General features: G+C 38.0%; 1 protein-coding gene across 1 annotated transcript in view; it reads right to left on the minus strand.

The window, feature by feature from the left end:
- Positions 1-14,776, minus strand: part of VWA8 (von Willebrand factor A domain containing 8) — a 376,054-nt gene that overhangs the window by 303,704 nt on the left and 57,574 nt on the right. The window contains exon 6 of the mRNA XM_063425968.1: positions 7,518-7,685. Coding sequence (XP_063282038.1) covers positions 7,518-7,685 — 168 coding nt within the window. The remainder of the gene's footprint in view (positions 1-7,517; positions 7,686-14,776) is intronic.

The raw sequence follows: 14,776 nt of genomic DNA on the forward strand, positions 1-14,776 counted from the left end.
CCATATCTGCTGGGGACTCACTTTGCTCCGTCTTAGACACGTGTTATCTTTTATGGATTTAATAACTTTGATAACGTTTTGACAACTGTTTGTCACTGTGGTTCTTGTCACTATGACGGGTTATGTTTTTGCCAATTGTTTTAGGCCACTGGTTGATTGCTCCCCACATTCTATAACAGTGTATGTTATGTTTTTTAAAACCAAATGAAGACAGATTTTTTTTTTTTTTTTAAAGGTTACTCTCGTATTCCTGGAAATGTACGGTAATCTTGCAATACGTCTATGCTTAGTTTTCAGCTTATTTTCTTGAAACCCAAAATAAACATTTATTTACAGGCATTTTATATAAAAACTTCCCTCAGACAGAGGGGGCTCATTGAGAAGTCCCTACATAGGAGCTGCAAGCACGCACATATTGCAGGCTCTAAATCTCACTTATTAAAGTATACACATTTTTACTTATCACTTAAAAACCCACAGCTCAATAATTAAGCAAGAATGTCTAGACATAGGTTTTCTTTCTTCCAATGTCGGGAAATGTTAAAATCTATTTCCCAAATACAGTGAATTTGCTCTTTGGGGTATCAACATATGGCCATCAATTTGTCACAATTTATTTATACGATGCAATAAAATATTAAATTAATGGCAACACTTTCGCCTAGTACATCAGTTATATTCGTAAATTACTGCGTCAATGGAGATTCATGTGCTAAGGAATATTATTCTAATTTTCTTCACAAATTCTCAAATTACAGAATCATCCACAGTCACACAAACAACAGATGGGATGGCTGTATACATTATATAACCTTGTAATGACAGATGAGTGAGTCACCTCTCATTTGGGTGAAAAATTACACCAAAGGGTTAAATCCTAAATAGAGAATTGCAGTGAACTGAGTAACTCATTTGCTAAATCTAAGCAAAAAGAAGCTGAATGTGTAGTGAACGGACTGGTTTTTAAAGCATACCTACATTACATGTAGGATGCATATAATAATAATAACAAAGTATTTAACCAGGAAATGTACATTCAGAGTACTCTGGTTTTCAAGTTCATCCTGGGGATGTTACCTTAGCCAAACATCCAGGGGTTGCTAGTATTACCCAATTTAATAGTACTCATTTTATCTACCTCGGAAGGGTGAAGGGCTGAGTCAACCCTGCCGGGATTTGAACCTGCGACCCAATGTGCATTAAATACTATACTTTATACAAACTAAAATAATGAAGAGGATTACAATTGAAGCTCCTAATTAAGCTGCAAATACCCAAGTTTACCGTATCTAGAGTGGCACGGAATCAAAGTGGCCATCAAAAGGGTCTTGTTGTTATAAGTGAACCCTCAACGTACCATATAAATAGTGCAGCACTTGACAGCAATTTTATCAATCACCAAGGAAGAATGCCACTAACAAACAGCTTTGTTCATGGTTTTGTGAATGAAGCCGTACATTATGATTCCGCTACCACAACGTATGCAGCTTTAGCATGAGCTCTTTCATATAGCCTGTCATGGGAGGTAGGAACCCAAAAAGCAAGTTACAGAGGATTCATTGTAGCTTCCTCCTCTGATATTTGGCTTGGATCGTTTAGGTTTAGAGCTGCAGCAAGTTTTGCAAATTGCTGCAGTTATGAGTAACTGTTTAATTAGACGTGGGGATAAGGGATTTCTCAACGGATTGCCCTCTTATTTGGGTCCCTGCTCTAATGACAGGCATCAGACTCAGAGCTGCAGAAGCTGAATGTAGAGGCTATTTCCCTTCATTGACTGAGAGTGTCTGCTGACCGCTCTCGGCCAACAAATGCAATTTTTTACATATACATTTTTTTTTTACATTTAGTAACATCTCAATGATGCTGCTGGAACGCCGCACATACAGACTCCACACACCATTATCACTTCAAATCACTGAAGTTGTCATAGTGCTTAAAGTAACCCTTTAAAATATAAATCAGGCACTTTTTGAATCTATATAGACCCTGACCCCATACATGGGAATTCACAGATGTAACAAATGGGGGTACTTTTCAACAAATGTATGGGATAGATGCCCCTGTCATGACTGATACTATTCCTACATTCAATGAAATATGGCACCAACTTCAAGAGGTGGAATGGGTCGCTAACAGTTATCATCAGGTCGAGGTTGGGGGCTTATCTGAACTAATTGCCCATGTTGCATGGTGATATATATTATTCACACTCTGACACCATTTAACACATGGTTGTTTTGGTCGTTCTATGCATATGGTTCTTCCCTTGCAGGTGTGTTTTGAACCATTTTCATAACAGCAGAATGATCGACAGTAACTGGGACCTATACGAGACATGTTTCCAATGTTTTCTTCTCATTACCTTCACACACTATCATCAACTGTAACGACCAACTATTTTCTCCTGTTATTCCAACCATCAGTTGGCTCTGCATATTTTTTAATTATTACTAACAAAATTATATATATATATATATATATAAAAAAATAATGAATGGTGGAAACACAGCAAAAGGTTTCAAGTAGGAGTTCTGCTCTGTACAATGTCCCAGGCACCATACTGATAAGTAATTTCACACTTTAATGTTTGATCTGAACAAAACAAAGTCCATTTCTCTTTTCACGCACTAACTGATTGTTTTAACCAGAATCTGATTGAGTTAATTTAAATTAATATAAATGATTTGTGTAAGATGACATAGATGGAAACCAATCCTTCTTCCCTTTGAACACATAATCCAATAAGTGTACTTGTTTGATAGGGAAAGCAATGTATCCAATATAATAGAATTAGACAAAAGTTCCAGATGGCTACATTTACTTAAAAGTATAATTTCTATTTCAAATTGAAGTCTTATTTGCACTTTCCAGGGGCGAAACACTACAAAATGTCGAAGTCAATTATTATAATGGATAACATTAATAGTCTTGGAAACTCTAATCCCAAAATGAAACAATTGTTACCCAATAGTAGAGGCTTTTTAGTTAAATTAATAAATCATCCAGCGCGTTCATCTTTTCAGTGGCTTTTGTGTAAATTAAAGAGAAGTTGCTGGGGTTTGAGTGGGTATTAATATAACTAGCCTGTAATTTGAATTCACTGATAAATATTAAAGGGACACTGTAGTCACCAGAACCACTACAGCTTAACCCTTTCCTGACATTAAGGCGTCCTATGATGTCCTACAAAAGAAAGCCCTTAACACTGTTAGGGCGGCATAGCATGCCCTAACAATTGGGCCCTCCCTGCAGCCCAATGACATTGCGATCACATAATTCAGATCAATTGGTTTGAAAGATCAACTGCAGAGGGACTGCCTGGGTTGTCAGGCATATCCCCCGTCATATAATTAGTAAAATCACTAAATTGTTTCTCAATTACATATATATATATATATATATTTATATACACACATATATATATATATATATATATATATATATATATATTTCATTCTTAGTGTAGTTTGAGAATATATAAAAAAAAATGCATACATTTTATATACACACACAAGATCCAGCGCACTCACTCATTAACTAAATAGCAGTTTCAAAGCTCAAAGAATGTAATAATTTTATTCAAATATAACCTTGCAATGCAGAGAGTCCCAGGAAGAAGCGTTTCCCAAGTAAGTGGATTAATCTTATAAGAGCAGACATTAGGTTGCTAAAGTAGGATCTGCCAAGAATGGGGTATATTGACATTATGGCAGGCATATATAACGTATGATCATACATTATAGCTAAACCCCCATTATTTGTTGCCTACATGAGGTGTTTTTAAATAAAACTATTACATTCTTTGAGCCTTGAAGTTAATTAGTAAGTGTGCGGGATCTTGTATGTTGTATAAATTGGCCCCAGCAGCACACTTATAAGTATCCATGTTCAGGTGCAGCCTCTTGGTTTCATATATGTAAATATAAATATATATATATATATATATATATATATATAATTTCATTCTACATGAATATTTATGTATTATTTTTACATAATTATGTGATTTTACGACTTACATATTGGGGAATGTGCCTGACAACCCATGCAGAAAGTCCAGAGAATTTAATTTTCACGTCCTAATTTTGGACTTTCCAAAACCCCATAAATCCCTTACATAGGGCGTACTGTTGTAGTTGTGAGCTATCGCTGACCACAAATATGAAGGTTTAAGAGCAAAAAAAGGTAGACTGACGATGATATAATTGCTGAAAGGGCAGTTTTTGTGTGAAAAATACAAAAAACAAATAGGAACACTAAATTTGGCCAGGGTTTGTGATTAAGTGGCTACTAACAAAGACCATACATACCCCATTTTGAATACCCTGGGTTGTCTACTTTTGCAAATGCCACGATGGGGGTAATTTTCAAACAAGGGTAGCCGTATGGTCTCAGAGGCAACAAAAGCCCAGCAAACCAATCTGGCAAATTTCAATGTGTATAAACTAAGAGGGTAAAGACCTAAATTTGACCCTGACTTTCCAAAACCCGATAAAAGCTGTGCATTGAGGGTACTGTACTACTCGTAAGTCATCGCTGAACACAAATATGTGTATTTTATTGCAGTAAAAGTATTATGACATTCACAGTTAAAATGCCACGCAGAATTTGGAAAATAACAAAATGTATCTGCATAAGGGTATCCAGCATCAATGAAATCCCCATAGCAAAGCATTGATTCAACACTTCCGTAGTATGACTTTTGAGGAGTTGGTGCTCCAACCTAATTGAACCAGATAACCTTAAAAAGCAGTAAAAAAGGGGGGCGGAGCCTAGCTTCCTAGCAGGGTGAACGTGCTGCACGATAGCTCCTGCAAACCAGCTACTAAAACGGGGGATATACCCCAAATCATCGCACGCACACCACTGGGAAGGTGACTACAGAGTGGGGGAGACCCAGGAAAACGTTTTGATACCAAACTTGTACCCGCAACTCACCGGGTCCCCACGATTCCAGCTTGAAGCCTAACTGCGATCGAGCCAGGGAGAGGCGGCCGCTCTCCTGGTTGGTAACCTTGCAGATGACAACCTCACCGTACTCACCTCTAACCCCTCCCCTCCCACCTCCCAGGACCGGCGGGGGTTATCCCGGTCCTCGCTGGGGACGATCACCCCCACACCACGGCCAGCACAAGCGACAATGCTTAAAGCGAGACGAAGCAGCCCAGGCCCAAACAAGATGGCGGCACAGACACAGTCTATAAGGAACCGCACACTCAACAAGCCTCACAAGCACACGGGGGAGTTCTATGACAGGCTATGCGCCAGTCTGTGGACTAAGCTTCACACCCGGAGACAGGCCTTCAAGAGGGCGATAAAAGAGGTGGCGGCATGGATCCGCCCGGCAACACGGCGCCAAATAGGCGGGAATCCCCCTCGTACCTCCAAAGTAGTCCTTCGACATAGCAGAAACCAAAGACCTGCACGGAGGGCAATAGCGCCAGGTCCCAGAGGCGCCAGCACCCACACCCTCATGCCTCAGAAGGTGACTCACCAACAAGCACGACCTGCTCGCCCCTCAGCGGCTCCAACAACTCTCATCAAGCAGAGCGCTGCCCCACACGCTAGAACCCACAGTGCCGGCCACGACGCCGACCGGGAGGCAGCAAGGCACCACGCCAGCTGGAGACACAGGCGGAGGTCCCCCCCACAGCCCAAGGGAGAGAGAGCATGGACTAATGAGCGAGAGGAGCTACCACTGAGACCCGCACAGCAGGACTTTGGGCTGACCTTTTGCAAACCCACCCATGATGACCACTTACCACGAACCGGCATGGGTCTCGCACGGTTATCATTTGCCACAACTCGTTTTCGAATAGAGATCAAACCCTGATCGTTAAACCAAGCTGCCTATCATCAGACTTTCAAAACTTGGCATGCCCCAGTGCGGGCAGGGACTATGCTTTACCGTTACAAGGTATAGGGTGACTGTGGACTGTGATATGGGGGCCACACGGGGTCCCATCAGCCTTACTCTGCTAGATGTGGAAAGACTGTCACACTAACTCGTCACCTCCTGTCTTCCTTGCACTCTGAGCCCAACTAGGTCCCTTAATTGCTTACCTGATGTCCGGTTCTAATTTCTCTGGGGACATGCTGGATATCAGCTGCAACACACTAAGCCCCAACAATTACAGCCATATGCCTTCTCGTTTTAAGCTGCAACACCTTGAGTATTTTCATACCCGTCCATTTACCTGCAGGTCTCTGCTACATTAGCTTGTACCTAAATGACCCTACCCTCTAGCAGGTGCTGTCAACACCAAATAGGTTCCCATAGATGTAGCTTACAGTACCCGGCACAATAACATATGATACACCGCTCATCAGCATTTCCCGTTCATGAGAGCAACATTCATGACACATGAGCATAGTTATTGATGTTTATCTTGTTTGGCTATTCGCGTATTAAGTCACCATCCTGAGTACCTTGGGTGCATATACTGCTTCACCCTGAAGACAAAGTAGCTAATCACCCGCATGCTCAAGCTTGCAGTTATTTAATTAATTTGTTGTGTTCTTTTTATGTAATGCATCTAAGATATACACGCATACCATTAATATTAAATAACATATGTTTGTAAAATGTTTATAGCTTGTACCAAACGATAACAAAAAGAAAAATGTGCAGTTCTCTAGTGCCAAATTGTAAATCTTGACGGATAATATATGCGTGCTGTTGTGGCACATTACAAATGCTTGTTATTTTCATGCACAGAAAAAATAAAGAATTAATATATATATATATATAGAAATAAAAAAAAAAAAAGCAGTGAAAAATATCTACTTGAAATTTAATTTTGCCAATATCACTTGATGAGATGACAGCAACCTACACAATCTACTGTATCAGTAATCCTCAATATCCCATTCTTCTGCATCTATTAGTGTAGAATAAAATGGATATTGGAAATTGTCAACCAAACAGTTTGCTGCCCATACAAGATAGTTCTGGCATTATTTTGATTTGCCAGTCAACAAAAAAGATAAAATTAGACAGTCATGCTCTTGTGAGCCTATATGATCACAACAGATTATGAAGGCAAAATAATAATCGTAACCCAACCACGTGCTCAATTAAAATACGTCCAAAGCAAACCAAATATGTAATGAAAACTTTTAAACCAAAGTGCTTGCAATCAAAATACAGCCAGGCCAGTTTAAAATATATACAGGTACAATACACAATATGTCGACAGAGAAATATGCGGCTTCACACCCGTATGTTGAAAAAATTTACTTACTACTTACAAATGTCATCACTGTGTTACATCATAGATACCACCATCATTTTGTATTCTAGTGTAATTTATTGCATAGGTTCAATTATTAAATAAAAACAGTGGAGCGTAGCAGACACATTCCATTGATGTATTTCTCCCCTGTTACAAATGTGCACCATTTTTCAGAATGTCTTGATAAATCTTCCCCACTGTGTGTGTATGTAATAGATACCACATATATCACAAACAATAACAATTGCAATAACACAGTTAAAAGATTTGATATTTATTTACCTGAAGCAGTTTGTCATAACGTTCTGCAGACATAAGGAATCGTCCATCTTCGAGCTGCATTTCTCTGTTTTCTAGCAAGTTATTAAGCACAGGTAAGACATTCCTTTCAGCTTTCTCTAAGCCTTCCAGCACCAATATTCGACCTTCTGTAGCTGCACGGACGGCACACTTCAAAAAGCACAAGCATTATGTAAATGTTAGAACAATAACAGATGCGTACAGCAAACTCTATTCACCATCCCATACGTTTCTCTACCTGATTAGCTGATTATTGAACTTTTCAATTCATAAAAGTAAACTGTGCCACAACTCTCCTTTGCTAAGCAGCTGAACATGGAAGTTCAGATACATTAAATTTGCACTGTTAGAAATCAAAGATCTTTTGCACAAAACCAAGGCACACATGGCCTATATTTATCAAGGTTCTACGGAAACAGATTAATTGGTTTGCAGAGCTGGCCTTAAAAAGATCCCAGTAGGACTTTTTCATATATCTGCTAGTGCCCACTTGATCACTTCCTCCCAACACTTGGGAATGAAAAACCACAAGGTAGGAGACCAACCATCCCTAGCTCCTGCCCTTGCCCTGTACCTGGCCTCTAAGGATCCCCCTGGGCCCCAAAAAGCGACCTTCCTGCTACTAAATGGTAACCAAAATGCAGGGTGGCTAAAAAAAAAACAGCACTTTCAATGTGTGCATGTAGTATAATGTGTAACACTATATGTATTTAGCAGTGTCATTGCGTGTGTCTTGCAGTTGTGTCTAGCAGGGTAATCATGTGTGTGAGGTAATGTGTAACTGTGTGCCCTGGCAGTGTGCATTGGAGGGAGGCCTGGCAATCTGTATTCAGGCAATGTATCGGACAGTGTGTATTGGTGTGTGTGTGTCTGGCTTTGTGTATTGGGGTGTGTGTTTTTCTGTGTAGCAGTGTCTGTGTCTATATCCCATTAGTGTGGCTAAAAAAGGAATGTGTGTGTATCTGTATTGTATATGTCTGGCAGCATGTGTTGGAGACACACACACACACACACAGATTCCCAAAAAATCTATGTACACACAGATTACACGTGAATACACAGAGCTTCACAGGTAACCCCTAAAAACACAAGATCACTGATAACCTGCATATTATAATTACACTTTATTTATTAAGCACCAGCACTTTCTGCAGCTCTGTACATGAGTAGAATTGGTACAAGTAAAAACCCAAGGGTACAATACATCTGAGACAATAAAAAATAATACATAAACCAAAAACAACATAGACACAATACCACAAACATCCTGATTTACACAACCCACATTCACACACATAACATGATACACTCCCGACATAAATACATAGGTACCATACAATACTGCATACAAACTGCTCATACGCATAACACAGCCCACATATACACAAATGTAATCCTACAAAACAGCATATAGCAAGATGCATACAAATTACATTAGGGGAAAAAGGCCGGTACGCTGAGGAACATTACAGTCTTGTTTTGGCACAATCCTGCTTACACCTTATATCCAATATTCTTTGTTTAAAAGAGACAGATTTAGCATTGTGGATAAGAAATATCACCGTTTCAAAATTCTATAAATCCTCATGACAAAATATTTTATACACCAGCAAAAGCACCGTGTCAGAATAACAAATTATCAATTGCCACCGAAGCTCAAAGTCAGAATATAGTCCTTATTTTAAACATAAGATATTGTAAGGACAGACATTTGCAAGGGCAGAGTAACTGACATACGGTAATTCATATAACTATCACATGTACATACCATCTTTTTTTATATTAATTCATACAGTGCAAAATACCAAAAAAAAAAAACTTCAAATAAAAATTGTGCTATTTATTGTACTGAATTTGTGCAACTGAAAACACATAAACCAAAAAATAAGATATACTACAAATAAAGTAAAGTAACCCGTTTCTGATCTAGAAAACAGTTGACCAGATCACATATAATATTGTCCATGACCTACAATAAATCCCAATAATTCAGGAAGATGCATCCTGCAAGTAACAAGTGTAAGCTGGGATCCTGAAATTCTGTTGTTCGGCAGAAGCACAAGTAAATATTATGCTAGCAAAAAAAGTCATTACAATCTGTCCAACCTTTGACAAAACTATATGATTTTAATTTTGTACAGTGACATTTAATAAAATCAAATAAAATAGACAACGAGAATAATGGTGATCTTAAAAGGTCAAATAGCTTTTAACTTCTTTACGATCAGACAGAAAACAGTGAAATTAATTCTCGGTGAGTCACCTCGATCACACAGAAAATACACAGAGCACGATTTCCATCCAGCTAATTAGAAAATATTTACTTAGATATATCCCAATACACCTACTTGCCATCTGCACATTTAAACATGCTAAAAGGGAAAACAAATTTGACGTTTTCCACAGAGAATAACAAGCAATACCCCAACTGGCGTTCTGACAGAGTGAGACTGAACTTTGCAAAGGCAGTCTTTTAATAGCTGCTATATGCCGCTGTTTAAGTGGGCAATAAACAAGAATTGGCACACACGGTAAAAATAAGGATGCTAACATTATGTTGGAATACATACAGTCTATTATGTACAGGAGTGAAAGGAAGAGTCTCCATGAGAAATGGGCAATGAACTAAATCAGTATAAAGCAGATAGCTTAGATTTTGCTGGAAAGACGTGTGAAATTAGTTTGGCAAATAATAGTATGGAGAGGCTGTAGTGAGCTGCCTAGTGCTCACTCCCATCAGCCACAGCCCCCAAAAGGTAAGTTAACAGGTGTCTGCAATGTATGCCAGCGTGTGTTTATCTGTGTGTAAGTGCTAGTGTGTGTATCTTAGTGTGTGTGTGTGTGTGCCAGTGTGTGTGTATCTATGTATATGTAGTAGTGTGTGTATCTGAATGTCTTTGTATGTGCCATTGTGTGTATCTGAGTGTGTGTGTGCCAGTCTGTGTATCTGTTTATGTGCCAGTGTGGGTATCTATGTGTGTATATGTGCCAGTGTGGGTATCTGTGTCTGTTTGTATCCACCAGTGTGCATCTGTGTGTGTCAGTGTGTATATCTGCGTATCAGTGTGTGTATCTGTGTATCAAGGTGTGCGCATGTGTCCGTGTGTTAATAGAGTGTGTAAATAGTTGTAATATGTTGTGTGTGACTTTTTGCATGTTGGGATGTCTGCTATGTATGGGAGACCAGCTGTAAATTCCTTATTCTGTACATTTTATTTGAAAGGGTTTTCAAAAAGCTTAATTGGGTTTATTTATTGAAGTCTCCCTAGCTCAGCACCTTTAGACACACTGATGTGTAATCACCTGCTCTTGTCTGGTCACAAAACTAAGCAGACGAGGGGCTCGTGGTGGTATGAGCCGGTATGTGCAGCAGAGGCATGCTGCGCACGGTGTTGGATTTTGGGTAAGTTTAACTCCTCATTTAATTAATTTTAAGGGGAGGACCTAATTACTAATGCTCAATATGGAAAAAAAGGGGGGGGAAACAAAAAAAAAATGATTTTTGTTACGTAGAACTGGTATTATTCCAAAATGACTTTAGTCTCAAAGATGAACAACGTTAGCTATCAATTATCTTTGGGGTAAAAAAAAAAAAAAAAAAAAATTGGTTTTGGATCAACTTAACTTTTTTATTCCATTTCTTTATAGATCACATCAACAGTTTTCTTAAAATAGTTTCAAATTAAATATTAAAATCCTCCCATATTTTGAAATACGCACAAAAGCAGTAAAAAAGAAAAGGAAGTTAGAGAGGACAGCAATGTAAAGACAGAGTGCTGTGAATTACTAAACGCATACAGCATAAAGCACACATTTTTCATTGTTTCATGGTCGGTAGTGGGTGCCTTGTTTCTCTTGGCTTTCAGTGTAGTCTATCAATGAGACAATATGTGTGGGGCATAGGGAGCATGCCTTTCACTGCTTTACACACATTAGTATTTTGTTTTCAGTGAGCATATAAAATTAGCTAAGTCGTCTGTTCCATTTTTGTAATTACACTACTTGGCTTCACTGGCTAGCACACATCATGAGCCAAATTATTTGAAATTGATTCTGTTAAATTAGAGATGTTACGTGTCATTTTGTTTAGCAAGTGATATACATTATTTCCATTCTAAAGGTACCAAATGAACAAGGTCAAAAACACCAAGAAGAGCCTTTAACGCTTTATTTGGCAGAGAAAAGCAAATGCTAATCTAAAATAATATTCATTTTACAAACAGTTTTTTGGACCTCTGTTGTGTCGAACATACTTTTTGGAACTTGTTTTGTACACAATCAATGCATAGTTTTCTTTCATTTTATTTCCTTAGTAGGTTTTTGCCGTAGTTGTCTATTGTTCAGAAAATAATACCTGGTTATCAATAAGACATTGTTTAATGTATCATTTTTTTTTTGCATTTATACTGAGAGTAATTGGTTTCATATTACTATTCTAGCTTTCATTAAGAGATATGGCTACACACCATATCAACAGCATCATCACACCATCTCTATGCCATCCATAACCTTCTTGACCGATTTAATACGACACCATATTTATGGAGAATGATCCCTCTCAACTTCCCAGGAAACTGGTTATATTTACTACATTCATCCTTTTTTAATTTTGTATGGGGCGGCAAGAAAGCAAGAGTTAAAATTAAAAACTTGGCTAGGTCAAGGCAAGATTGAGGATTGGGGTGCCCAGCAATTTTGCAATGTTTTTTGGCTAGCAGACTTTTCCACACATTGCTCTCTCAAAACAATGCGGCAACTCAAGAAATATGGTACAAAATGGAAAAAGCTAAAACTGGGGTAGGTAATCTATCCTCACTATTTTGGGTCTAAGACTTGAATAAAAAATTTATTAAAGAGGCACAGATACTCAAAGAATTAACAAGCTAGTGGGATAAATTCACAATTAACATAGGACTCAGAAATAGAATAATAGAGGCGCTACCATTTTCTACCATTTCAGATATGTTAGATACAATGAAAATAGATGCCTGGAAGATCGGGGGGGATAAGGGAATTTAAAAACATATTAGTGGAACATAAAATTAAGTCCTTCAACCAAATTATGGAGGAATTTAATATTCCCCCTAAAGAAACGTAATTATCTGTGAATCAAAGGTTTTATTTCTGAAGATCTTCTTAAAAACAAGGGGGAGAAAATCACAAATCTCAGACACCTTCTCGAACTAAGGAACTATAAAAACTTACTGGCAAAATGCGCCAAAGTTATATATAGATGGAGACATGATAAACCTTTAGGACTCATTAATAAATGGGAAAAAGAGCTACAAGTACATAGTTACATAGTTACATAGCTGAAAAGAGACTTGCGTCCATCAAGTTCAGCCTTCCTCACATATGCTTTTGCTGTTGATCCAAAAGAAGGCAAAAAACCCAGTCTGAAACGCTTCCAATTTTGCAACAAACTAGGAAAAAATTCCTTCTTGACCCCAAAATAGCAGTCAGATGTCTCCTTGGATCAAGCAGCTATTAGCCCACTAATTAGAATTTGTATCCCTGTATGTTATGTTTTTGCAAGTATTTATCCAATTGCAATTTAAACATCTGTATAGACTCTGACAAAACCACCTCTTCCGGCAATGAATTCCATATCCTTATTGCTCTTACTGTAAAAAAAACCTTTTCTTTGCCTTAGATGAAATCTCCTTTCTTCAAGCCTAAATGTGTGACCTCGTGTCCTATGTATAGCCCTGTTTATGAATAGATTTCCAGACATATAGAAGAATAAGAGAGGATAAGCTCTCTAAATAAACTACAAAAACATATACACTGCCTAAACCTTGCGGAAACACAATTCAAACTTTCAAACAGATGGTACGGAACACCGAAACGTTTAAAAAAAAAAAATCTTTCCAGAGTCATCAGATAGGTGTTGGAAATGCAATGTCAATGAAGGTAATTTGATCCACATTTGGTGGCAATGCGTATCCATAAATACATTTTGGCAAGATGTAATCAATGTAATATATCAAATAACAGAAATGCCTGAAGTGTTTCTGTTAAACCTGAATTGGTCTAAAATGACAAAAAAAAGTACTAATGGTAACGTTACATATCATCACTGCAGCTAAACTACTCATGAAATTGGAAAACAGGGAAAACCCCATGCATTCAAGAACTAATAACACAAGTCATATGGCAGGCAAAAAGGAAAGGTTTATTGGTGAACCTAGGAAATAGATATAGTCAAATAGAAGACTGGGACACATGGATAAATAAAATGGAAGCTATAACCTAACAATTATCACAACCGAGTTAAAAGTCTCTCTAGTTTACTTCTTGTTGTAAAGAGGGGAGGTGATGGGGAGGAAAACGGAGAGGGAAAAAAGAAGCAGATCCCCCAAAAAACAGGTAGATAAACAGAATTGCAAAATTATTTATATTACACTAGGTGCTCTCTCTCTCTCCAAGGATAGGCAGGGAATGAAAGATTTGCAGACAAGAATTTACAATAGGATTTAAGAATTAGGGTAGGGGGTGGGAAGGATTGGGGAGTTTAATAGTATATGAATAATTAAGTTAAGCTTCTGTTTCCTTTCGTCTCTTACCATTTATAAATTTAAGAAATAAAGAATGGAGAAGATTAAGAAAGGATATGATACCTAAGGCCTAGGAGGAGAAGAAGATAGTGAGGAGATATTTAAGATGACAAGAGTACCAAGGCCTGAAATACAGAAGCACCAGCTAAAAATATACAAGGCAGGCACGCGTCTGAAAATATATGGAAAGGGGGGGGGGGGGGGGAGAGGTGGAATACTACACCATATACTTTTATATCTCTTACAAAGAAGGACTAGACTAGACCATCAACCCCACTCGTCATTTATCATTCAACACATACTATGTTATTCACACAGTGTTCATACTTCTACACAACATTCCATCAGACTGCATAATTGGGGGGGAAAACACAATCTAACCCTATACATAACTATATAACTAAACATTGCTCAAAAATGTCTCATATTTTTCTTAGAACATTCTTTTCTGCAATATACCTAGAAATTGACAACAAACAAAATTTGCCTGATATATCTTGCTAAAAGGACTGCAACCATATAATGTATTTACTAAAAACCAAAGCATCCCAAACTGTCTTACTCCATTTACTTTATCTTCACATTAAGGGCAATGATTTCTGAAAAAAGCACCCACTTATCAACTGCTGTAAAAAAAAATTAAAATTGGATCCCCATTATAACAGTATTCCTGACACTATCATA

This window comes from Pelobates fuscus, chromosome 1 (genome assembly GCF_036172605.1).
Source record: "Pelobates fuscus isolate aPelFus1 chromosome 1, aPelFus1.pri, whole genome shotgun sequence".
In the NCBI taxonomy this organism is placed as follows: domain Eukaryota; kingdom Metazoa; phylum Chordata; class Amphibia; order Anura; family Pelobatidae; genus Pelobates; species Pelobates fuscus.